General features: G+C 48.6%; 1 protein-coding gene across 9 annotated transcripts in view; it reads left to right on the top strand.

Moving 5' to 3' along the window:
- MED27 (mediator complex subunit 27) overlaps positions 1-26,618 on the top strand; it is a 204,286-nt gene that overhangs the window by 119,629 nt on the left and 58,039 nt on the right. For all 9 annotated transcript variants that reach the window (XR_014836987.1, XR_014836989.1, XR_014836988.1 and 6 more), the window contains 1 exon segment: positions 12,341-12,434. Coding sequence is in view for 5 of the 9 variants with exons in the window: in NM_001001644.1 (NP_001001644.1) it covers positions 12,341-12,434 (94 nt within the window). In the remaining 4 variants the exon portion in view is untranslated.

Raw genomic sequence — 26,618 nt, 5'->3', positions numbered from 1 at the left:
AAAACCTTTTTGAAGCAAAGGTGTTTAATTACCTGCCTTACTTGAAGGGGGTTTCTAAACTCAGTTATAACCACCTATAGGGTTTTTGCTGTAATCTTTGGTCAGCTGTGATATTATTTACATATTTTTCTTTAATCTCATTTTAAAAAATTAGCCTCATTCTAAGAAATAATGAAATCACAGGCTTTATTTGCTGCTTACAGACTTGTCTATACACCTGTGTATTTAAGTGTGTTTTTTTCCACGTATCACCTGACGCCACCTCACATACCGCTTTGTGAGTATGCCTGTCACACTTTGGAGATGGTTGGTCTCGGGCACATGTGAATTTGACCGTGAGCCTAGAGGGGAAAGCAAACCAGCACTTGGCAGTGGTCTGAGAAGGAATGGTTGGTGCCTGCAGCATGGAGGTGCATGGTCCCTTTAAGGAGAAAGGGGCAGTAAGGGGGACGAGCAAAGACTGGGTGGGGTCACAGCTTCTCAGGGAAGCAGATACTTCCATTAGGATGCCATTGTTCTATTTAAGAGCCATGAATTTCAAAACTAACCGTGTCCACATTTAAAGCCCTCCAGGAAATATTTGTTACGTGAATGATACTGAACGAAGTAAGCAGAGTATATGTGAAGTTTTATTTCCTCCCCAATTTAGAGTAGTCTTATCACTGCTTTTCTCAATTCATTGAACTGTTTTTCAATTTGCTTTTTGGATTTCTTATTGTGGCAGGAGGGTCACAGGGTTGGTTGTCATGACTTATTTGAGAAGAGCCTTTTATTGTTCTGGGAGGAGATGCCGACAAAGGGATGATTTCCATGTTGAGGAGACTTCGCTGAAGGGCTGTTGCCAGCACTGCAGGCACATGTAGGAATCCCCAGGGACTAGTGCGGAGTCATGGCCGATTTCCGCCACCATCCAGTCCTCTGCTGTCCTTGCTTCTGCCAGACGGTGGGTTAACCACACCTTCCATCTCTACAGGGCTGGATGGAGCCTTTGGTGTTTTGTCCTTATTGAGTTGTCACGGCCACCTTCCGTGACCCCAGACCTCATGCTTCTCCCCGCCTCTGGATCTCCAGCTAGTGCCTGTCATTGCGTGGAACCCAACTAACTGGAAGGCAGAGGGTCCAGAGGCTTGCGGTGGAACCTGTGTGTAAGCCAGCCTCCGGGCACGCAGGGCAGGGCGAGGGAGGGCAAAGGTGGAGGCGAGGGGCAGGGAAGGAGCCGGCATAGCCGTGTTCCAGAAGGCAGATCTCTTCACTCAGCCCTGGTTCAGGATCAGCAGCAGCCTTCCCTCGCGCCTGCCTGCCTTCACTCAGCAAGGATGGAAGGAGCTCGCCTCACTCAGCAGAGTGCGATCATGTGTCTAAGTAGCAGGAATCCTGAAAGAACATTCCCTGTCTTTCATGCTCGTTCTTCAAGCCCTTTTCCGTCTACGATTGACTTACCGAGGGTTTGTATTCCTCTAGACTCAAGCCAAAGTTTCTGACCTCTTTCTGCAGAAAAAGGCAATAATTGTACACATAAAAGGAATAGCTAATGTTACCGATTGCTTGTTTTGTGCTAAGTACTTTAGATACTGCATTCTGTCATTTAATTCTCATAATGGCCATCCGGAAGAGACGGTGATTTTTATCGTCATTTGACAGATGAGGAAGCCGAAGCTTAGAGAGATCAAAGTAACTTGACTGAGATGAGGACAGAGTGAGAGCAAGAGCATCCCTGTCTGGGGGATCCCTGAGCCCCAGCCTCAGGCTCTGTGTGCCGCAGATACTCCCGGGCAGTCCACATGCACAGCCATTCATCAAGTAGCCACTGAGTGCCCGCTGGGGGCTGACGGCGTGGCCGGGAGGGGGGTGCTGGATAGACCTGGCATTTAGTCTAGTGTGTCACCCAGAGGACTTGAAGTGGGGATGCCATGAGTACTGGATACCTTGAGTGATGGCACTGGACCGGCCTTCACTGGGGCCGTGGAGATGCCCACTGGGGGCTGAGTTCCTTGGAGATCTCAAGGGGATTTGATTCCGAGCGAACGGTCGCACAGGGAGCACTCAGGCCACGAGGGCAGCCCTGGGGTGGGACAGCCTCCTGAAGCCCCCGTCAAGAGGCCCTACCCAGGAATGTCAGGCTTTGTTTCAGTCACCCTCTACTGGTCGTCGTCATCTCACGTCTGCTGTAGTCCAGCTGCTACCAGAAGGGGGGAGGGGAAGGGGTCCGGGTTAAGGTCTGGAAACCGTTGAATGTTATTTTCTGGCTTAGAATTCTGTACTTTTTGTAAAGGAGACAATTGTAAAACAAGGTTCTGTTTGCTCTGTATTCTTTCCTTAGCCTTGACCCAGGCTGCTTAAATCAGTCCAGTTCACCCAATGTTTAATGAGTGTGTATTATGTGCAGAATGGTTGTGGAGACTGGGCAAGGGTGGGTCTCAGCCTCTCAAGGGGTAATTGTCTGATGAGTGAGACCAAAACTTGGAATTACTCTCATACAAACGTGTTTGTCCTTGAAGGGGTCAGGGGAGGTCTGTGGTTTTCTCAAGTGTGTTGACCATTTCTGGCTACTGGTGTGCATTTGCTTAATGCACTGTTCTGACCGGAACACGGTCTGCGTCTGTGATTATCAGCCTGCTCTCTTGGGCACGTCTCTGTGTGAAATCTACCGTGTCTGTTCCCAGGACGTCATAGAGTCGAATGGGAGTGAAATCTTGTTCTGTTCGTGGGCAGCCGTCCCTGGGTTACTGCAACAGGCCAGCAGACAGGTGCCAGATCTGAACAGGCCAGTCTGCACTTGGTGACTGGTCCTCGGCTGTCGTAGGGGCTGGGAAGGACAGCTGTGGGAAGGAGGGAAGGGTGCAGCTCTCAGCCAGCCCCTGGTGGAAGGTCCAAGGGCGGGGGCTTCCGCGCGTGTGAACCGCTTGCTGGTTCATCACCGCCCATCTGCGCTCTACGGGCCATTTTGGCAGATCCAGCCGATACGGCTGATTTAATCAGTTATTCATTGGTATTGCTGGAAAGCTCAGTAGGGATGTTTTTTGTTTGCTTGTTTGGGTTTTGTTTTGTTTTTTCCTTCTCTGTACCAGGAAGGAAGGGCTTGCAGAGGAGGTAGATGTGGAGTTAAATTGTAACTCTGTCCCCAGTCCGATACATTGTTTAAACTTTTTAGGGAAAGCTGGGACCCACCAATATCTGAATATATTTTTAAAGCAAGAAAAAAGTTTAGAAAAACATCCACCTTTTAGTTGTTAATACAAATAAAAATAAAATAAAATGCAAAACAAGTCTTCACTTTTTTGCCTCTTCCTGTACCCAAACCAACTTTGTACTTTCATTTTTCTCCGAACAGGGGCGTGGAGGGAAACTTAACTTAATTGCCCTGTTTTTTTTTCTGGATAATAAGCCTATGACCTTGAAGGAAAATGGCTTATACCCAAATGATGTATAAGCCCCCAAGGCAGAAACCACCTAAGCATCTTTGTGTCCTTGGGCCCAGTTAGGCGCTGGGTGGGTATTTTCTGAATGACTGGGAGATGAGAGAATCATGCATTGATTCCATTTTGTCATTGTGCTACTAAAAAAACTTCTCAGTTGTCTCCTGAAGTCTGGGGGATGGCAAAAAGGCAGTCTGCTTTTTCCATGGACTCCTCCCAGGCCTGTAGAAGCCCTGGGGTGTGCAGGAGCGCCCTGGAACGGGGACCAGAGACGTTGGTGTGGGCTCAGCGCAGCCCTCAGCGGTGCCGTTAGCTCGTTAGCTCGGGCAGGTCACTTAACCTCCTTTCACTCCTGTCGTGTGTAAGGAGCGGTGCACTTGCCTTCCGTATTTCCCAGCGCTGGTGAGAGACGGAATGAGGTCAAGAACGCAAAAGTGCTCTGAGAGCCGGAAAGCAAGGCCTGCTTTCCTGCTCGGCCCGACTCTGCTCCAGCCTCAAGCACCGGCCGGGCCGTCCCTCCAGCCGTCCATGTCTCCCAGGGGCCTCCTGCGGGCCACCGCCGCAGGCTTCTCCTGTCCCAGTGCTTAAGAGCACTCCCTGAGCACAGCAGTTAATGGCTGAGACCCTAGGCGCTCAGTAGACACTCGTTAGTAGATATGATAGGGATAGTTTTCCAACCAAATTCTCTAAATCATGCTAAATGGGGCGTACGAGGAAGTCTGTCCTTCTGACGCTTTGTGCCCCGTGTTCCGCATTCGCAGGGCTTCCTGGGCTGCTTGACGCCCAGTAGAAGAAGGTTTGTTTCTATATTGCATCATGCGGTAAATCTTTGGGCATCCATGTCAACTCTTGGAACCGTGGCTGGCTTTTGTTTGCTCGCCCAGGTGTTTCTCCTCCATTTGTTCAGGTAACACATTCACACGGTTCAAAGTTCATAAGCTACTCAGGGGAGAAGCGGGGGAAGCTCCTGTTGTGCTTTGACAGCCTGGCTAGAACCTTCCTAACCTGACGGCCACGTCTGCTTAGGTGTAGAGTCTCCATACGGAGATTTTGAAGTTCGAGTGTCTGTTCTTGAAAGAGAGTAGCTGCAGCCGGGAGCCTGCGGGGCGGGGCTGGCGGAGGCTCTGAGCTCCCCCCTCTGTCTGTGACCCGTCTGGTCTTGCTTTTGTTATGTTCCATGAAGGAACCCCCAGGCCTCGTGCACAGACGTGATGATACACATAGTGTACAAACCTGAGGAGTTTGACCGGGTGGAGGAAGTAAGCACATTCGACCTCGGTGTCCAGTCCTCTTTCTTCAGCATGTTGAGGTTGATAGTTGGAGTTTCAGGCAGCTTCATGCTCCTGAAGTAACTAACCAGCCCCCTTCTGTTTTCACCCACTGACCAAGTCCTCTCGGCCCCATCATTCTGGGCCGGTGTGGAGGAAAGTCTTAACTCATTTTCAGATGGTGCAAATTATTCCTCTTTTGTTATCTACTGGGTATTACCCTTTTCCCCAAAGGTGGTTTATTAATATATGCATTCCTGACTTTCAGATTTTGTATGGGTGGAGAAAATGAACAGCATGTATCTTACACACTGTGTGGGGTAAATGCTATTTAAATCTGGTTTGAGCTGCTAAACATCTCACCAACACGGGATCACTGGCTGGAGTCCAGGTTTGTTGGTTTTTTTGTTTTTTTTGTTTTTGAGGAGGGGTCAGACTTTAGAGAACTAAGCCATCTGTCCAGCAAGTTATTTTAAGACTTTAGTAACAAATACTTGGCAATAATGTGTGGGGGAGAGAATTAATGCTTGCAAAACCGATTATCTTTCGAAATGTCTTCCGCGTTCTGTTTTGTTATCATCTTGGTATTGTCATCCTGATTTGGTAGCACACGTCTTTGTACTAATGTTTTTGCAGAATTAATTAGTTCATTAAAACCAGCATTTGAAAACTGACATGTCAATAAAGCAGTGTACGTCTTCAGAAGGCTCTTGCTTCTAAGAGGCACTGAGCTGCTACTGAAACAGATGCAGGGATTTTGCAGCTGCATATTAAGCTGCAAGACTTTGAAGAATCGCTGCTGCCATGTTTGAGGTTTGCTCTTTGGGGCTCTGCGGCTGCGTCGTTCGTGACTCTTGATGGCTAATGTAGTGAACTCTTTAAGACCTCAGTCTTCATCTGCTAAAGAGAACTCTGCATTGTACTTGCTTCCTAACTGCCTGACTGGGGTCTGCGTAGCTTACTTTCCATATCCTGTCTGCTCCTGGGGCAAATTATTTAAGGAGTGTCTGGTGGGTACCAGGCACCAGGCCAGGTGCTGTGATTCAGCCTCGGAGAAGGCCGTCAAGCGAGCCCGTGGAGAGTCCTGCTGGGGATGTCGGCATTAAACAAATAATCACTCAAAAAATCGCTTAATGACAACTGGGGCAGGAGACTCAGAGAGAATTGGAAGTGCTGTACGAGGGGGACGAGACGTGCTCCTGATGCGGCCCGAGGAGAGCGCCAGAGAGGCCTTCCCCCCAGAGGGGCCAGAGCTGGAACCTGGACGCCTGAAGTGAGAGCAGGGCTGACCTGGGTGTGGGCGGAGAAATCAGAACAGGCGTGGCGTTCAGGGTGGTGGTGCGAGCCTGCTCCGGGACCGGAAGGCAGAGGCCGGGCAAAGCCGGAACAGAGCAGCAGCTGGACCGCAGGCCATCTTGGCCCTCGTAGGACTTGAGTTTGAGTTCACCCGGGAGCTTGCCTTAAGCAGTGATGCAGAAAGCGGGGGGCTCATTTTTTTTTTTCTTTTTTTTTTAGCACCGCACCCACAGCATATAGGATCCCCAGGCTAGGGGTCGAATCGGAGCTGCAGACGCCGGCCTACACCACAGTCACAGCAGTGCGGGACCTGAGCCACGTCTTCAGCCTACACCACAGCTCACAGCAACGCTGATCCCTGACCCCCTGAGCAAGGCCATGGGTCAAACCCACATCCTCAATGGGTACTAGTCAGATTGATTTCCGCTGCGCCACGTTGGGTACTCCAGGGAGCTCATTCTTTATAGAAGCAAGGAGCTTCCGTAAAGCGCAGGTGATGTGGCTTTGGAGGTCAGGCAGGTTACTCTCTATCAGACGACCTCTGAGGTCACAGAAGTAGTTCCTCAACTTGGTTGGAAAGATTAACAGTGAGAGACAGTAGTTTAAAAATAAACGAGCGGGAGTTCCAGGTAGTTAAGGATCTGGCACTGTCAGTACACTGCCTTGGGTCACTGCTATGGCCTGAGTTCACTTCTGGCCCAGTGTTTGTGCATGTTACGGGCGCACCCCCCGCCACCAATAGAAATAAAATAAAGACGAACACACCGACGCTAACCTTGGGCTCCAGCGTGGACGCATGGCTTGAGGCTGATCGGAGCTGTAAGAGTCTGTGCACCCATGCTGCCACTGCAGCTGTCTTCATCTCTAGGCTACAGCATATTTATATTTCTAAAGTGAAAATACAGTTTGCCAATCAGAAAGGAACAAAGCAAACCGGATACCTCAATTCTAGAACAGCTCTAGAGCAGTTATTCTGAACGTGGGGTCCATGAATGGACTTCGGGGGGCCTATAAACTGCAAAAAAATTGTATGTGAAATATGGTGCAGACATGGCATTCTGAAAGGGATCTGTGATCCAAGAACGATTTAAAACACTGATAAACTGGAAAACCCAAGAGTCTTTTTTTAATATACATATATGTTTGCAGAAAGCTTGTAAGCTTCTGGGGAAATACTTACCTGTCATTTCACAAGGCCGAAGTGGGGTACTTGGGTCAAGTCAGTGGTCGGTAGGTTGGAAGCAGTCTGGTGATCCAGCAGGGCCTGGGTCTGCCTTGTGAGGTGTGTCCCAGGGGGTTTTATGCAGGCTACCTCTTAGAGATGCCGGAGGTCCCTTGACTGATGGGGACGTTGGGCAGAGGCCCTCCGAGATCCCAGTGTTCTTTCATTCTCCGATGAAGGGAGCAGGCCTCGCCACTTGAAGAAAATCAGAAAGGGGGGGTGTCTGTAGGGCCGCAGAGATGACCATTAGGGACCTGAGGACGGCGTGATTGTTTCTGATGCAGTGGAGATGGTGGAACAGTTGAGGCTGAAGCTTGGGACTAAGGAAGCATTTGGCGGAGTCACTTGGGAAATTGGATCAGAAACCATTGGCGGGAGTTCCTGTGGTGGCTCAGCGGTAACAAACCTGACTAACATCCAGGACGCAGGTTCAATCCCTGGCCTCATGCCGTGAGCTGTGGTGTAGGTCGTAGACTCGCTCAGATCCCAAGTTGCTGGGGCGGCAGCTCCAATGAGACCCCTACCTGGCCTGGGAACTTCCCATATGCCGTGGGTCCCACCCTAAAAAGCAAGCAAGCAAGAAAGAGGGAGAGCGGGCGAGGGAGGGAGGGGGAAAGAAACCATTGGAAGTCCGACTAGGGCGCAGAACAGGGAGATGAATTCTCTAATTGCTTAAAAGTTAATTTCCTACCTGAAAATATTGAAGCTCTGAATCACACCTTGATCTGAACCTGTGATTTCTAGGAGTTTGTGTTTCTAAAAGCCTGGTTCTTGGACCAGCCAGCCAGCTGATCGGCTGAGCAGAAGAACCAAGCAGCGAGCTCGGTTTTCGCAGGGCCTCTGTAATGTAAATAGGAACAGCAATCTTTCCAAGTTATTACCCTGTTAACAGGTTGACAGATATGTGCAAATGGTGACTCACTGCTCAATTTGGCACTAAATTAATGTCGCTCTGCACCGCGTCTGCTCAAGTGTAAACGAGTCGCCACTGCTGTGTTAGTGCTTGTTTGCCTATATTCCAAAGGTAAAAATTAAAGTAATTTGATCCTGCCGCAGAACAGAGGGTGGCATATGGTGCAGGTGTGGGCGGGGAGCGCGCTGTTCCTACCTGTGCTGGCCCTGCGGCTCGGCTCGGCTCGGCTCGGCTCGGAGCTCCGCGAGGCCCGCGCCCCCACCCCCGGAGGTGCTGCCGGAGAGGAAGCGGGGACCACCTCCCATGCCAGCCCCCACCCTTGGCAGAGAGAAAATGTCATCTCGTCTCCAGCTTTTCAATTTGCCATTCCAAGCTTTTCCTTATTTCTGTCAAGTCACGAATGGTGGATTTGCGTTGTGAAGGTTGGGTCTATTTGAAAATGAAATGTTTTGATTTTTTGCTTCTAGGATTTAGACATTGTTTTCCTCAGTGAAAGATGCGGCTGACTTTTTCTCTTTCTCTTTTTGGCAAATACATAATGTCACCTGTAAAAAGGAAATTTGCATCTCCTTTATGTTAGGCGTGGGAATGGAAACCAGTCTCCTTGAAAGGCATTTTTGCTTAATAAAATCTTCGGATTGAGCTTGCTGAGCTTTATCTGAGATCACTGGTCAGGGACGGAACAAAAAATACTGGCCCGGACCTCTCTCCTTTCCTATGGCCGCGTCAGATAGTTTTCCAAAGAGCTCTTTTTCTCCTTCCTTTGTAAGTAAAGAGCTCATGAGGGAATCCAGAAATGGCAAGAATGTTTGTTGTCTGCCCATTTGGAGCTCTGGCCCCTGCTTAAAGCAAAGTCAGGTAGTTGGCACGGAATCCTGGAAATCTACACACTGAACCTGGTTTGTGGCATCATTACCTAACCTGCCCATTCCCCTAAATTCCTAGCCTACTAAGGAGATAGGTTTTCTAGAACACATCTTGAAACCTTAAGGTGAAAGGCGCAAGGGAGAGCGAATTACAGTGTCACCTCTGTGCTGAAGTTCTGCATGTTCATTTGCATCCTGCTGTCCGAGAGCCATGATGGCTATTGATTGAGCGCCAGTTCACAAGACACTGCCTGGCGCGCCCCCCCCCCCCCCCCCCCCCCCGTAGCACGTGCTTAGCAGTGACCTCCATCCACAGGACGGTGGGTTTTGGCTTCCTGCAGAGTCTGCCGTAACCGGGTTTAGACCACACACATAGAGTTACCACAGGAGTAGGTAACTGCAGAAATGTTCCCAGCGACCTGGTGTAAACGTTTGTCATGACGGTGGCCACGTGTGTCCCCCATTTCATGGAACAGCAGGCAGTAATGAGAAATGAGTTCCTTTCCTCCTTTCTTCCTCCTTTCAGCTCTTTTGTAGCATTTAAGTGTGGGGCCAAGGTGGCATGTCATGAGGCTGTAAATCTAGAAGGGACCGTGGGAGATGATGCATGATGTCTTAGGCAGCCTGCTTCTTCACCGTCAAGGAAAGATTGTTTTCTAAACCATTTTCAGAACCAACAGAACAGGGCCTTGCCTTTACGAAATACCTCTTGTTCTTTCTGAGCTCGTGTGCGTTTTAATGCTGCATCCTCATCTTAGGGTCCTTTCCAGAGACACGAAGTAGCTTGATGGGACCGAGCCGATACGAGCATCATTTGCACACTCGGAGCCCGTCCCGGTCTCCCTGCAGCCCTCTCTCCTTCGGAGCCAGGAGCCTTCAGTGGGTCTTCCTGTCCTTCTGACCACTGGGCCTTCTAGAGTGTTCCCCTTCCTTTCTCAACTCGAAGTTTAAAACTGCCTGTAACATTCTCTAAGCAAAACATTATAGGTCAATCAGCAAGACTGTGTTTTGACTTCCACGGCTCACCCGTTGAGGTTCACTACTTAGCAAATGGCGTTGTGTTGTCTGCTCTCTCCCCAGAGCCCCAGGTTCCAAACAGAAATCTTTTCATGTTGCGAGTGGAAAGCTCGTCTGCGTCCTCCCCCAGGAGAACGTAGCTCTTCTGTGTCCCTGATCTAATGGACCTGAAATGTAATTTGTCATATCCAACGGATATGAAATCCAATGTAGAATCCTTAACAGATAGTTTTGCATCCCAGCTATTGTATTATACATCCCCTTTGTGCCCGGGATTGCATGGTGAGCACAAACGCTGCTGTGATTTTATTCTCAGAGGATCTGAGCCAGGCCCAGCTTTGTTGGTGCTGCGGGTTGGTGTTTTCTCATTGAGCTCCCACTGGGGTGGTGGGTGTGGGAGGGACTCAGCCTGATAAGAGGGCATTTTTGCAGAATATGCCCATGGTGCCCGCGATATACCAAGAAGACCACTCGTAATTTATGAGTCCTTAGTACATGCCATGCTAAGTAAGCACTTAAATTTCGGTTATCTCCGTGATTTTTGCATCTTGAGAGATAGAGGATCTGTTTGGGCCAGAAGAACAGTGGACTGCCTTTCAAGAAAAAACTGGAACTAATAGATTGTCTGATATGTTTGACAGTAGTGAGAAAAGTTTTAGAATCAAGTAGAGGGTTTAAGGGGTAAAATTGTACTAAGTACACAGGAAACTCATCTGGTGAAAATCCAGCCAAAACAAAACACTGTGCAAGTAAATAAATGTATTCATGAGCCACTATATGGTTCCACTATTTAAAAACATATGCAGGAGTTCTCGTTGTAGCTCGGTGGTTAACAAATCCGACTGGGAGCGATGAGGTTGTGGGTTTGATCCCTGGCCTTGCTCAGTGGGTTAAGGATCCGGCGTTGCTGTGAGCTGTGGGGTAGGCCGGCGGCTGCAGCTCCAATTAGACCCCTGGCCTGGGAACCTCTATATGCCGCAGGAGCGACCCTAGAAAAGGCAAAAAGACAAAAAAGAAAAGAAAATAAAAATATATGCAGAGATTTTAGAATGTAAACAACAAATACCAGTTTAAGTAAAAACTGTGATGTAATTTGAATTAGAATCAAACCAGAAAACAGGAATAACACCAGGTATTTCAAACAGAAGGAATTTAATCTAGAGAATTGATCGTTGGTTTTTTAAAATTTTATTGAAATGTAGTTGTTTTACAGTATTATGTTAATTTCTTCTGTACAACAGAGAGACTCAGTTATAAATATATATTCTTTCTGGAGTTCCCGTTGTGGCGCAGTGGTTAACGAATCCAACTAGGAACCGTGAGGTTGCGGGTTCGGTCCCTGCCCTTGCTCAGTGGGTTAAGGATCCGGCATCGCCGTGAGCTGTGGTGTAGGTTGCAGATGCGGCTCGGATCCCACGCTGCTGTGGCTCTGGCATAGGCTGGTGGCTACAGCTCCGATTGGACCCCTAGCCTGGGAACCTCCATAGGCCGCGGGAGCGGCCCAAGAAATAGCAAAAAGACAAAAAAAAAAAAAAGTATATATATATATATACACATATATATATGTGTGTGTGTGTGTATATATATTCTTTCTTCCATTCTTTTCTGTTATGGTTTATCACAGGATACCAAATATAGTTCCCTGTACTATATAATACGTAGTACAACTTTGCTGTTTATCCATCCTGTGTGTAAAAGTTGGCCTCTGCTAACCCCAAACTCTCAATCCTTCCCTCCCCCAGAGAACTGATTATTGAGGTAATTGAGATGAGAAGCCAAACAGGAAACAGTAAGGCAAGCTCAGGTGAACACAATAGGAAGCTGCTTCCACCCCTAGACCAGAGGGACAGAGAGCGGGGTCCCTTAACTGGAGCCCAGGGGCCAGGAAGGTGCCAGAGCTAAATTCTGATCTAAAGAAAATACCCACGAGGTCATACCTCAAAATGAAAACCCAGGAACTAGCGTTAGAAGCACACGTGGGAGTTCGCTGGTAGCCTAGCGGCAAAGGATCCAGCATGGTCACTGCTGTGGCTCGGGTTCGATCCCTGGCCTGGGAACTTCTGCCTGTTATAGGTGCAGCCAAAATCACAGCAGCAGCAGCAAACACATCATGTGGGAAGATGGAGGGAAAAACCATAAGAAATCACTAGCAACGGACGGTTCTGGAAGACTGAGGAGGAACTGGGGAGTCGTGTTTTTCCTCAAAAGCCTCATTTGCCCTCTCAGAAATGTGTTCCGTTGATGAAAACCTAAATTGAAAAAAGAAGTCTTTAGTACAGGGTAGCTGTGTGTTTCTGTGACCAGGGCTGCGGCTCACACACGTGGTTCTTTTTCCCACACAGATACGTTGACGACGTGATCAGCCGCATTGACAGGATGTTTCCTGAAATGTCCATCCACTTATCCAGGCCCAATGGAACGTCTGCCATGCTTCTGGTAAGTTCTCTCTGACCTATTTGTAGGGACGTGTGCAAGAAAATTGGCCTCCAGGTTAAGTCTGTTTCTGGGTTGTCGGATCTCTAGGATGGAAATTGAATCCAGAGCGATAGCAGGTAGCATATTCTCTTCACTGGCCTCCTGTAGGTTGTGAATTCCGCACACTGAACCCTTGCCTTTGAATGAAGTCACGGAGCCCACCTCTGAGTGACCCAGACAGGGAGCCCAGTGTGAGACCCTGTCACCTGCGAGTCAGTTCGTGGTGTTTTAGTGAATCTGTTTAAACCACCCCAGAGACCATAGGAATGCTCGGCTCTTGGTTCCTGACAGCAGAAGCAGCCCCTTAAATCAGAAACAGCTTTCGTGGAAGATGGTTTATAAAATCCGTTCTGGGAGTTCCCGTTGTAGTGCGGTGGAAATGAATCTGACTAGGAACCATGAGGTTGTGGGTTTGATCCCTGGCCTCGCTCAGTGGGTTAGGGATCTAGTGTTGCCATGAACTATGGTGTAGGTCACAGATGCGGCTCGGATCTGGCATTGCTGTGGTTGTGGTGTAGGCCAGCAGCTGTAGCTCCAATTTGACACCAAGCCTGGGAACCCCCATCTGCTGTGGGTGCGGCCCTAAAAAGAAAGAAAAAAAAAATGCATTCTCTTGGAAAAGGCGTCTGGGACCTTGTTGTCACGGCTTCCCATTTTGCTGTTTCCGGTTTGGGTCTGCTCTGAGCAAGCTGGTCTCGTGACCTCGCCACTGATGTTTTTATTTGCATATCTGCATGAATTCACCAAAGACAGGTGTGTTGGGAGATACAGGGGAACAGAGATGCTGCGTTGGACGAGTGTTGGAAAGGCATAGAGACTTGGGTGGCGAGACGCCTTGCTCTGTGTACTCATAAGCGCCTCACAGCCCCTCCCCGAGCGCAGTTTCTGAGGAGCCACCCCCTTGACGGGGAGGACACTTCTCAGCTAAGTGATGTTCTGATGGGCGCCAGGGAGGCGAGCTTCAGGCCTGAGTGTGTGCGGCTCGGAGCCCTGCGGCTCTGGAGCCTGGCAAGGAGCCCTGGGCTCCAGCGCTGTACTTTCATCAGCTCGTAGAAGTAGCCAGTCACCCAGGGTGAGTCGCTCCCTCTGCCGAGAACAGGCTTATCGTGTGTGTGTGTGTGTGTTCGGAAGGGGAAAGACGGGGGATTGTTACGTGGGCGGTGTTCCCTGTGTGAGGAAAAGTTAGTGTCGGTCCCCTGGGTGATGAGCTACTTTTCCCCAAAATTCTTTCAGTTCAAACATGCGGTGAATGAGATAACACAGTGTTCTTTTAATAGAAAAAGAAAACAATTTGTATCTGTCCCCAAAACATGCCGTATTTTCTGCCCCAGTTAAACGTACAAATTGTGGGAAATTTTAAGATCCTCTACACCCAGCAGCTAAAACCTAAATCCTGCTTTCAGAACACTTGACAGGGACCAAGGAGTTAATGAAGATAAAGACGAAAGCGTCCGCAGCGAGATAGGTTTGTTCAAATTATTTCTGGGTCATCGCGCTTCCATTTCATGGTGAAGGTAGGAATTTGGCATTGACGGGAATGAGCAGAGAGGCAGGGTTGCAGGTAGGCAGGTCCCTGACATTAGCGTTACTGCCCCCTGAGGAAGCGGGCTTTTATTTCACGACGGCCTGTCAGCCTCATCTGCTTTCTCGCAGAGCTTCTGTTTTCAGAGACTGATGAGAGAGCTTAGCGGCTCAATTCAAGGGCAGGATTCTATTTTATATACACCACTTTTACTGCCAGGAATGGCTAATTCAGATCACTCTACATCTGGCCGGCTAGCTGTTATCTCTCTTAGGTGACATGGGAATTGACAGAAGGCGGTGCTTATTTATAGAAAGAGCAGCGGGTGGTCTGATTCCGAATCCCATTGCCAGGTGGATAATCCTGCTTTTAACATAATGGCTTTCTTTGGCTTTTACTTTTAAAAGATGGTATTTTGCTAGATTGCAGATCTCTAGACCACACACATCTTTGCTGAGGTCAAAGGGAATCTTCTGGCCGAAGAGCAGGACCAACAGCTGCCACCTCCCCGACCTCCCTGCTGGTCACCTGCTCCCTGTGGCTGGTGGAGGAGGTTCGGGACCGTTGCTATAAGCAGTAGGGCACTGCTGTACACGGCTCAGGCCGCAGGTGAAAGATGTTTTCTGGAGAGTCTTGGGAAATGAGTTGTGCCGATCTGGAAGACAGCGTGCTCTGGACGCTCTGGGGGGCGAGCGAGAGTGACGGGGAGAGACCAGTTCGGCTGTCGAAGCAGGACCCACGTGAGCGGTGTCTGCCGGCAGCTCCCTTTAGCTGCGTTGGCTGAGGCCGGAAGTGCGCTTGTGCACAACGTTTCCTCCTGAGTCCGCTGGGCTTCCTTGAGTGCAGGCAACAGAAATCGGCCGTGGCGGACTTAAGCACGAAAAGCGTTGGCTTTTGTCTTTGTTCTGCTCTTTGGTGATGCTGGATGCCCACAGACATGAAAAGCCACCCTGCCAGGAGGGGCAAGAATTAGGGTTGCTCCAGGGGTATCGGGAGCAGGACAGCAGTTCCTTTGGGACCCTGTGGCATCAACTGCCTTTCATCCCGTGCCAGGGCTCACACCTCCCGCCCCCGTCCCGGCCCACCCTGAGGTTGTTCCTCCCCGGTGGCCGGGGATTGGGGTCCTGCGTGGCAGCCTCGCAGAACCTCTGGAATGGAGGGGGCACTTGCCAGAGGAAGCGGCAATCCACGTGATAAAATAGGCGTCCCCGGCACCGGCCCTTTGGCTTCTGGGCGCTCATCTCCTTTCACCCCGGCAGTGGCCCTCGAGGCAGGTGGCGCCGGTTTTCCTTTTACAGTGAGGAGGCTGAGGGGGTGGCTCTCCTGGGTCCCGCAGCCAGGACACCGCTTCCACACGTCAGGGCTGCTGCTTCCTCCCGCCTCTGAGTATAGGTTGTGATGAGGACGATTTGGGCTGCCAGGCACCAGGCCGGTCGTTTTTCCTTCATCTTTACAAATTGTGTGTCTCGCCATAGACCAAGGAACGTGGGTCCTGACTGTGTCCATTACAAAGGGTAACAATGAACCTGCGAGCTCACCACCCCACCAAGAGCAGAGCGTAAGCAATGTGTGCCTCTCCCCCCAAATCGCCACCCCCCCCCCGTCCCCATGACCCTCCCCTTTGCTTCTCTTTAGGGTACAGTTCATCATGTGGACATGTACCATTGCGTTTTGTTGAGTCTTGACCTTTATGAAAACAGTATCACGTTGTGTGATTGTTTCTGAGCTGTATCCGCGTCGGTGGTCGTGTCTGGTAATTTGCTCACCTTTACAGAGGTCAGTCTATGACTGTACACACTTTAGTCTTTCTCCTGCGAATGTGTGTTTGGGTTGTTTCTGGTCTTGCTTTTTAGTTAACAGTGGTGTGAGCATTCTTGCACCTACACCAGGATGTAGCTTTAGGCTGCAGCCCGAGCCATGGAGCCAGTGCAGGCCCCTGTCCCCTGGAGGAAGGGGGGAGTGTTGGGGGCCGTGGAGCAGACAGTTTTTTCCAGAGCCACTCGCGTTGTGAAACGTAGCAGCCTGAAGCCCACCCTGGTACAGAGGGTCCAGAAATGGCTCTGGGTAAACGGCCGGGCTTCCACGATCAGCATGTTCCGTGCAGACAGATCTCTGCTGGTTGTGCTGTGTGAGTCCAGAGGGGTTTCTGGATGTTGTTGGGCACAGGCACGCAAAGGTGGCATGAAGGCAGTGCACCTCAGGGCATTCCGAAAACCAAGGGCAGGTCTGGCGATCCCGTTTTGGTTTCCTCCTTCACCAGCAGTCCCTGCCAGGACGCAGCAGGGAGCCTTTGATGCACGAAGCCCTGTGCCAGGGCGCCCAGCCCATGAGCCGCACTTCCTCGCGGTGCAGAAGGGAGAGGAAGGAGCAAGGACCGTGTAAAGACCTGGCCCTTTTTAAGATGACTTGGTCACTCTAGCGCCTCTGAAGCTAAGCCTGCCCTTCCTTCCCTGTTGACCTGGAGGCATCGGGCTTCAGAGCCCATCAGACTTGGTGGCGGTCACCTCCGGCCGGGCTCTGTGGTTGACCAGAAGCCGCTCCCTGCTGCGGACCCACCGGGAGGGCAGGCCCGCAAGGCGGCCGGAGGGCGGAGAAGATACAGGACTCAGGACAGTCAGTGCCTTCGCTTCCCCTGGCATCCTGGGGAGCCTTGGGTATCGACTGTGCAGGCCAAGCCCTGGCTAATGTGAGAGCTGAACTTTCAGCCCCTTACGGAGTCTTTGCCTGCCCTGTGGCTGGCTCCGTCCGCTCTGTTCGGGGGCTGTTTTGCTGTTGTGTAAAAGTTAATAACTCGTGATGTAATAAATCCTGATTCCATTCTTCGAAGGGATGAGCTCAGTCATCCAAAAATAAATCTAGCTGTGTTGATATTTCGTTGCAGTTAATCTACCATGTAACATCCCATTATTAATTTTCTTCAAACAGTCAAAATATTGTAAGAGCTTAACTGAGTCAGACTAGAACAAGCAGCTGGCTTCTTTCAGCATTTAAAATATTAATCCACAATTTTTGACTGATCCACTAGGTATAAAAGTGTAAGAAAAGAAAAAAAAGATGAAACCTCAACCATGATATTTGAACCATACCTTAATATTTTATAAATTGATATTTCTTTACATGTCCTATGATTTGCAACAGATCAGACTCCTTTTTCAATCTTTCTAATAAGCATTTTTACCAGCTTTCCGTTTCTTTAGCACCTTGGTGCCTTGTATTTGAATGACGCATCCATTTTTTTTTTTTTTAGGTTCATACCCACGGCATATGGAAGTTACCAGGCTGAATCAGAGCTATAGCTACTGGCCACAGCCTCAGTCACAGCAATGCAAGATCCGAGCCATGTCTGTAACCTACACCACAGCTCACGGCCATGCTGGATCCTTAACCCACTGAGCGAGGCCAGGGATGGAACCCGAGTTCTCATGGATACTAGTCGGGTTCATTACCGCTGAGCTACGAGAGAAACTCCTGATGCGTCTGTTTTAAACCATTTAGACAGATTATCTCGTTTTACTCTCTCCGAAGCTCTTTGAAACAGGAGTATTCAACAGGCCTGTTTTGGGCCCTGATTTCTCTGCTGGGTTCATTTGTGCTTAAACCCAAGAGCTGCCAGTGAAGTTTGTGAGAAATGCATATTCCTGTAGGCAGTGTGAAAATTCAGATTCAGCAGCTCCTTGTGAAGCACATTTTAAAACGTGATTTATACCATCGTGCCCTTGAAATTCCAGTGGAGAGGCGCCTTTTTGGTAAGTCCTGGATCAAGCATCAGGCCCTTTTACAAGCCAGGGTGCTAAGTTCGTATATGTGTTCATACATGTATTCAGCAAACACTCTGAGCACCAGGAGAGGAAGACCCAGCGCTGGGTGCTGTTTGGCACTGGCCAAAGTCCCCGCACTCACGGACCCAGCGTTGTGGAATGGAAGAGGACGCAGACCAGCCAGTTGTCACCTCATAGGATGACAGCTGGTGATAAGGCTGGGGGCAGAGGGGGCAGGAAGGGGGCCGGAGAGAGACAGAGGGCCCCATGTGGGGAGCTGGAGCTCAGAGAAGCCTTCTGTGAGCAGAGACCTGCAGGAAGCGAGGTGAGCCCGGGAGGCTAGGCTGGCCGCAGCGCAGGGAGCACAGAGACGAGATTTCAGAGACAGGCAGGAACCAGGCTCCGGGCCTCACAGTCTCTGGGTAGGGCTGGGCATTTTATTTTAAATGGACTGTGGTCCTTGATGGGCGACCACATCATCGTCATTGATCCAGGCATGGCCCTTTCATGTTTATTGAATAATAGTGAACATTTGGGAATCTGCCACCATCCCAAGAGCTGGGACATTGCCTACAGCCCTGCACCTGTGAGTGCCCCCGTCCCTCCCCTGCCGCGGCCCACAGATCTGTTATCCCTCCCTCTTTCATTTTTTGAGGGAGGGTTTAACACGAATATATGTATTCCTAAATACGTACATATAATATATCCCTTAATTTTGCCTTTTTTTTTTTTTTGGTCTTTTTGCCTTTTCTAGGGCCTCTCCTGTGGCATATGGAGATTCCCAGGCTAGGGATCTAATCAGAGCTGCAGCCACCGGCCTACGCCACTGAGCCATGACAGGAACTCCTAATTTTGCCTATTTAACTTAATTTTTGTCCAGCTCCACCTGCAGTATGTGGAAGTTCCTAGGCCAGGGATTGAACCTGTGCCACAGAAGTGTCTCAAGCCACTGCAGTGATAATGCCAGTTCCTTAACCTGCTGTGCCACTGGGGAACTCTTAACTTGATGTTTTATATTTTCTTTTTTGGCCACACCATGGCATATAGAATGCCCAGGCCAGGGATCTGATCCTAGCTGCAGCTGTGACCTATACCACAGCTAATTTAATTATTTTTAAAAATTATCACAGGGAGTTCCCGTCATGGCACAGTGATTAATGAATCCGACTAGGAACCATGAGGTTGCGGGTTCGATCCCTGGCCTTGCTCAGTGGGTTAAGGATCCGGTGTTGCCGTGAGCTGTGGTGTAGGTTGCAGACGCGGCTCGGATCCCGCGTTGCTGTGGCCGTGGCGTAGACCGGTGGCTACAGCTCCGATTCGACCCCTAGCCTGGGAACCTCCACATGCCGTGAGTGCGGCACTAGAAAAGACCAAAAAAAAAAAAAAAAAAAAAGGGCAGTATCACATATTTTCTTCAGGGATTTAATTTTTCAGTCAGCATTCTTTTGCTGTTGTTACCGTATCTAGGTTTAGCTGTCGCTGCTCACAAACGAGTGATTCGAGAGGCAAGTGTCAGTAGAAAGGAGAGCTGCTGAATCAGACAAGCCGGCGGTCTGGGCACTTGGGCACTTGTGTCTGGAGACCGAGTCCAGATTCTGCTCAGCCAGGACCGTTTTTAAAGGAGAAGGCGCGGGGGGGACGGGGGGACAAGTGTCCATGTGGTCCAGGGGCTCGGCATCCTTCTCCCGGGAGCGCAGCCGCCCACTCTCTCTTCACAGCTTCCTGCCGCGTGGTCCGCCTGCGGGATTGGTTGCCAAGGGGCCCTCGGCCAACGGGGAGCCAGTCATTTTCCAACTGCGGCGGGGTCTCCACTCGGGTTTTTACCTGGGAACAGAAGCCACAGGCTGGACGAGGCCCGTGTGCGGGCGCACGCAGGAGAGCCTAAGTCAGGAGTGCGTTTCCACTGCCTACTGACCTCATCCTGCAACCAGGTTCTTTTACGGTTCGAGGGGAACAGACGTGTGTGAATAGGAAGAGGGGCAAAGGGCGCCTTTCAAAACTGCTGATTTCGCTTAAGGTTATTCATTTTGCTGATAGGAAATATCCTATTATATAATATATCCTAGTTTAGTTTTCCGTTTTTTCTATGGTGGTTATTGATTTGTTTCTGATTTTTTGTTTTTGTTTTATGTGAACAGCGTGCTTGGAACATCTTGTTCACGTTCCTGAGAACCCACGGGCTAAAGTTTGTCTTGGCACCGCTCCTAGGAGACAAATGCTTGGTTTAAGGCAGTGGGTCTCAGCTGGGGCTGATGGTTACCTCCCAAGGCAACATGTTTAATTGTCACATGTGGGGAGATGGGTACCCCTGGCATCCAGGGGGCCGAGACCAGCAGTGCTTCTAAACATCCTACAGTGAGCAGGGCAGTCCTCGCATCAGATGATGTGCCAGCCCCAAACAGAAGTGTCAAAGCTGAGAAACGCTGGTTTAGGGCATGCCAGTATTCAACTGCCCATGAAAATGCCAAAATGTTTTCCCAAGCAGTTGCACTGAATGGCACCCCCAACCATTCTGAAGGAGGAGAACAGGCTTTTCCCAAGCATGCAGAGACTTAGCTGATAACTTCAGTTATCCTTCAGCAATTTCTTAAGACCATTCAATGCTGAAGTCCTGTAATGCTGCAGCAGCCACTTTAGGAAACTGTACCCGTGTTTTAACACGGCATACACATTTTTTATCACAGCACAGAATATTATTGGAATTCTCTTTTAAATGTTTTTTTGGTAAAAATGCCGTTTTATACGATTGACCAAAAAAGTCAATTTTTATAGTTCTACTTCATTTTTTTTTAATATTTTTTATTGCGAGAGACTGGAACATGTTTTGTGTGTGTGTGTTTATGTGTTTTTTTTATTACTCAAATGAATTTATCACATCTGTAGTTGTATAATGATCATAACAATCCGATTTCACAGGATTTCCACCCCCCCAGCCCAAGCACATCCCCCCACCCCCCAAATTGTCTCCTCCGGAGACCATAAGTTTTTCAATGTCTGTGAGTCAGCATCTGTTCTGCAAAGAAGTTCAGTCTGTCCTTTTTTCAGATTCCACATGTCAGTGAAAGCATTTGATGCTGGTGTCTCATTGTGTGGCTGACTTCACTTAGCATGATAGTTTCTAGGTCCATCCATGTTGCTAAAAATGCTGGTATTTCGTTCCTTTTAATGGCTGAGTAATATTCCATTGTGTATATGTACCACATCTTCTTGATCCACTTCTCCATCAATGGACATTTAGGTTGTTTCCATGTCTTGGCTTCTGCAAATAGTGCTGCAATGAACATTGGAGTACATGTGTCTTTGTGAGTCGTGGTTTTCTCTGGATAGATGCCCAGGAGTGGGATTGCTGGATCAAATGGTAGTTCTATGTTTAGTTTTCTGAGGAATCTCCATCCTGCTTTCCACAGTGGTTGCACCAATTTACAATCCCTCCAACAGTGTACTAGGGTTCCTTTTTCTCCACACCCTCTCCAGCTCTTCTTGTTTGTAGACTTTTTGATGATGGCCGTTCTGGCTGGTGTAAGGTGGTAGGTACCTCAGAGTGGTCTTGATTTGCATTTCTCTAATAATGAGAGATGTCGAACATCTTTTCATGTGTTTCTCGGCCATCTGTATGTCTTCTTTGGAACAGTTCTACTTCATTTTTAACATACACAATTTCATTTACCGAAACGATTCCAAGGACATTTGTTTCCAAAAATCAGATCCATTCTGTACGATTGCAGTTCTCAAATTATAGTTTGGCCGCAAGAGGTCACAGAGACCCTTTTGGGGGGTCCACAAAGTGAAAACTGTTCATGGAGGTGTAGAGACATTGCTTTCCTTTGTCCCTCTCAAGTTCATAGCAGAGTTTTCCAAAGGCTGCATTGCGTGAGATGATGTCATCATGCTAGCACCTGTTGGCTCCTGGAGTCTGTGTTTTAAACCTTTCTCTATTATTCTTAATATGGCAAATATTGACAGCTCTATCCCCACAGAAACAGAAGTCCCTGAGGTCCTCAATAATTTTCAAGAGTATAAAAAAAGGAGTTCCCTTCATGGCTCAGCGATAACGAACCCGCCTAGTATCCACAAGGATGTGGCTTCAATCCCTGGCCTTGCTCAGTGGGTTAAGGATCCAGTGTTGCCATGAGCTGTGGCTGTAGGTCGCAGACGCAGCTCGGATCCTGCATTGCTGTGGCTGTGGTGTAGGCTGGTGGCTACAGCTCCAATTCAACCCCTAGCCTGGGAACTTCTCTATGCCGTGGGAGCCGCCCTAAAAGGATGAACAAACAAAAGAGTGTAGAGAGGTCCTGAGACCAAAGTGTTTGAGAACTGCTTTAAGTAGAAGGATGTTAACTACACAAAACAGTGCGTTAAACTAAATTTTAAAAAGTGGTTTCGGGAGTTCCCATTGTGGCTCAGCACGTTAAGACCCCAACTAGTATCCATCAGGCTGTGGTTTCCATCCCTGGCCTTGCTCACTGGGTTATGGATGCAGCATTGCCACAAGCTGCAGCGTAGGTCAAGATGCAGCTCGGACATTGCTTTGGCTGTGGTGTAGGCCAGCGTCCATGGCTCCGATTTGACCTCTAGCCCGGGCACTTCGACATGCCACCTGTGCCACCCTAAAAAGACGAAAAAAAAAAAAAAAAGTGGTTTCAGAAATGCTTGCAGCAGTGGCAGGGATATGAATGGAGGTTTTTTAGTGACTAAGAGCTTTGAGGTTTAAAAAAAAAAAAGTCAGAAAGTCCCAGGAATGCGGGACCTTCTGCAGGACAACAGTGTTTCCCACAGAGTCGGTGATACGGGGGAAACGGGGAGGAGGGAACACTGGAGAGGCTTAACAGGGTACCTGATGTGTGGACCTTGTCTGATCCTGATGCAAACACAGCAACTTAAAGGAATATTTTCTCAGCAATCCGAAGGAGCTGCATGTGGTCTGCATTTCAAATGACACCAAGGAATTGTGGGTAGTTTTGTTAGGTGTGATAATATCCTCCTGGTTATGAGACGAAAGGTCTGTTTTTTAGAGACGGATAATTCATACGTAGAGCTGAAGTGACCTGAGACATGAGGTTTGTCCTAAAATAACTTCAGCAAAGAAAAGGGAGAAGTACCTGAAGCAGGCGTGGTAAAAATCATGAGAAGTTTTTGATTGGGCTACTTCGGAAGCGATCTCTTTTCCTTTGCGTTTGAAGATGTTCACGGTCCAGAGTGTTACGGAGGCTCTCTGACTTCAAGCCTCTCCACGTATCGTCCCACCACACAGAAAAAGAAGAGCCCGTAAAACTGTAAAACCACACCGTGAGTGCAGCCAGGAATGCCGGCACTCCCACTACGTGTGAGTGGAACAGGCAGGTCCTAGTGACCACTTACACACCCGCTTAACTGACGGGCAACGCGCCGTGCAGAAGCCTGCAGGCTCTGTGATCGTCTTACATGACGTTCTAGGGCAAGCCAAGCCAAGCTGGGTCACAGTCGGAACAGGGAGTTGCCATCGTGGCACAGCGGAAACGAATCCCACTGGGAACCATGAGGACACAGGTTCCATCCCTGGCCTCGCTCAGTGGCTTAAGGACCCGGCGTTGCCATGAGCTGTGGTATAGGTGGCAGACACGGCTGGGAACCCACATGGCTGTGGCTGTGATGTAGGCCGGCAGCTGTAACTCCAATTGGACCCCTAGCCTGGGAACCCCCATATGCCGCAAGTACAGCCCTGAAAAGCAAAATAAACAAAAACAAAACAAAGCAAAAACCAGTCAGAACAGTGTTTGCCCTGGGGAGGGATGGAGCCCTGGTTGGGCAGGGCGTGAGACGTTTGGCAGTCAGGTGAGTATCTTCTGCATTTGATAGAGGTGTGGTTGTATGCCTGCGTGCCAGTGCCAAAATCCAGAAAATGGTACATTCTAAAGATTTATGCTTTTACTAGAGGCAGATTTTACATCCACAAAACTTTTTTAACAAGCGTTAAACTCTGCTTCGTGATCCGCTTTTGCCTAATTGCTCGGGGATGAAGAACACGAATGCCTGGCACCTTTCAGGTTCTCCCAGAACATACGATGCGTGCCATGCGTCGACTGATAGATGATGTGTATGTGATGAAGCAGCGGAACAACATGATCATCGGCAGGGGACCCAGCTCGCAGGAACACGGGCGGTCACCCAACAACGTCTTTAACTTCTTAGATGTTTGAAATTTTCCGTAATAAAATGTTGGAGGAGTAAAGAACCGAAGAAATCCCACCCCCAAGGAGACAAACACCCCAAAGCTGAGGAAAACGGTTCCACACTGACAGCACTCCACACTGATTTTAACAGCCACAAGTGTTTGGAGACATGAAAAGACAAATCCTTAAATCAGAAATTCAGAAACAGAAAGATCAGGAAATGAAAAGAATATACTGTACTCAATGAAAAAAATGATAAAATTATCTCAGAATTGAAGACTAAATTTTACGATGCTCAGGAAAAGTGCATTTTAATAAAGGGCATTGAAGAAAGGCTGGGAAACAACCAAGAGAGTGAAACTAAGGTAAACAAAGAAGTGTTGGAGTTAAACACAGACAAAGAAGAAGCAACATGTACGTAATTGGAGTCCTTGAGGAAGGAAAATGAAATAGAACAGAGCGAGTATATAAAACTACAATCTAAGGAGAATTCCTGGAAATTGAAAGTCTAAATCTGCGCGTTGAAAAGGCTCACTGGGTACTTGGGAAAATTGACCAGCAACCGTCAGGTCTAAGATGTATTCCAGTGATGGGATCAGACTTCAAAGGTAAAGAAAAAATCCTCAAGGCTTCCAAGCAAAAAATCAAATAGCTTACAAAGCAGAAGAATCAGACTGGCACCAGCTGTCTCAAAAACATAGAAGGGAAGGCAGGCGGCAGGGGAGGTCCCCTCATGGCTCAGTGGTTAACGACCCGACTAGCATCCATGAGGATGTGGGTTTGATCCCCGGCCTCACTCGGTGGGTTAAGGATGCAGAGTTGCCATGAGCAACCGGTGCGGGTCGCAGACACAGCTCAGATCCTGCATTGCTGTGGCTGTGGCGCAGGCTGGTGACTACAGCTCCAGTTCAACCCCTAGCCTGGGAACCTCCATATGCCACAGGTGCAACTCTAAAAGACAAAAGACCAAAGAAATAAAAGTTTTTTTAAAAAAAGGAAGGCAGCGATGGAGCAACATTTTCAAAGAAAGTAGGAATCAAAGGTAAATATGCCTTTCAGGGATCCGAGAAGTACCGTTGTCGTGTAAGGATGCTGCCCACGAGCCCATCTTGAGCAGTGTACTGGAGGATGAGGTGCATGCAGTGAAGAGATGAGTGGGGCAGCCTCAGCGTGAGGACTGATGGTGAGCGTGTAAGGCATTCCATTGTTGGTGTGAGGCTAAAACAGAGATGGTGATGAGGGTATAGTCAGAAATACGTGTTGTGTCTTAACACAGTAGAAGAGATAGGTGATGATGAGAGCGTGAGCTCGCTGGTTTTATGTAGCTAATAAGATTTAAAGGACACCAGTGAAAATTGACAAGTGGGGTGCCAAAAGGGATATGAGAAAATGAGAGGCTAAGGGCATTACGATGTATAGGTACAAAGGTAAACATGAGAACAAAAATACAAACCTTCCCAGACAATCAATCAATCAATGAGTGAACAAGCAGAAACATCGTGGAGAGAAAGAAGCATTGAAAATAGGCACCCAGAGTTCCCGTTGTGGCCCAGCAGGTTAAGAACCCGACATAGTGCCCTTGAGGACACAGGTTCCATCTCTGCCCTCGCTCAGTGGGTTAGGGATCCAGTCGGTGTTGACGTGAGCTACAGCATATGTCACAGATGCAGCTCAGATCCCAAGTGGCTGTGGCTGCGGTGCAGGCTGGCAGCTGCAGCTCTGATTCGACCCCTGGCCTGGGAGCATCCCTGTGCCACAGGTGTAAGAAAGAAAATATGCACATAACAACTGTACAGTTAATGTGACCAGGTTGAGACCACATGTGTCAGTCACATCAATAAACGTGAATAAATATAATATGTAAATAAACATAATTAAATGTGAAGAAATATAATTAAAAGATTTCATTTTAGTTGGTCTTAAAGTTCAGAAGGAAAAGAAGCATGCACAAAAGGATAGGAAAACACCAGAGAGGGAAAGCTGCCTGAGGACTTATACTCACAAGCCTCGGTAGTTAAAACTGTCCCGTGTTGGCTCACGGATAGACAGTTGGACTGGTTGTCTAAAATAGACTAGAGGTAGGCTCGGTTACACGGGAAACTTTAGCATGTGGTAAAAGTAGCATCTAAAACCAACAGGGCCTCCTCATAAAAAGGAAAAAATTTAGGTGGCAAGAAAACATTGCAAAGTCAGAAGACAGCCACCAAGCTGGGAGAAAACATTTGCAGCATATATCACAGCTACAGGGCTAATATACCTAACATCTTTTTCTTTTTTAACTCTTAAGAAAAGATAAAAAAAAAACCAAAATGGGATGGAAAATGAGGAAAAGAGAGAATTCGCCCCCAAAAGATGTAAAAGTAACACTTAAACGCAGGAAAAGATGTTCAACCGTACCTATAATTAGAGAAATACAAACTACAACTGTGCTGAGGTACCATTTCTCACCTACCAGCTTTGCAAAAATTAAGAAGTGCAACAACACAGTCTGCTGGTGAACCTGTAAGGAAACAGACACAATCCTGCGTTGCTGGTGGGCGTGCAAACTAGTGCACCCGTATTGGAGGGGCTAAGGCAACGTGTGAAAAAGCTGCATCTGCATTTACCTTTTGACCCAGCAGCACCGCTTCTAGGAATTTCCCCTGAAGACACACCTTCAACAATAGGAAAATGCATATGCACAAGATTATTAATTGCAGGAGTTCCCATCGTGGCG

This window comes from Sus scrofa, chromosome 1 (genome assembly GCF_054392235.1).
Source record: "Sus scrofa isolate SSC_HxYL_T2T_F1_AM1 chromosome 1, Sscrofa_HxYL_maternal_Yorkshire_Landrace_v2.0, whole genome shotgun sequence".
Classification (NCBI taxonomy): Eukaryota; Metazoa; Chordata; class Mammalia; order Artiodactyla; family Suidae; genus Sus; species Sus scrofa.
Note: the sequence above shows the minus strand (reverse complement) of the source record. Positions and strands in the feature narration are given on the sequence as shown.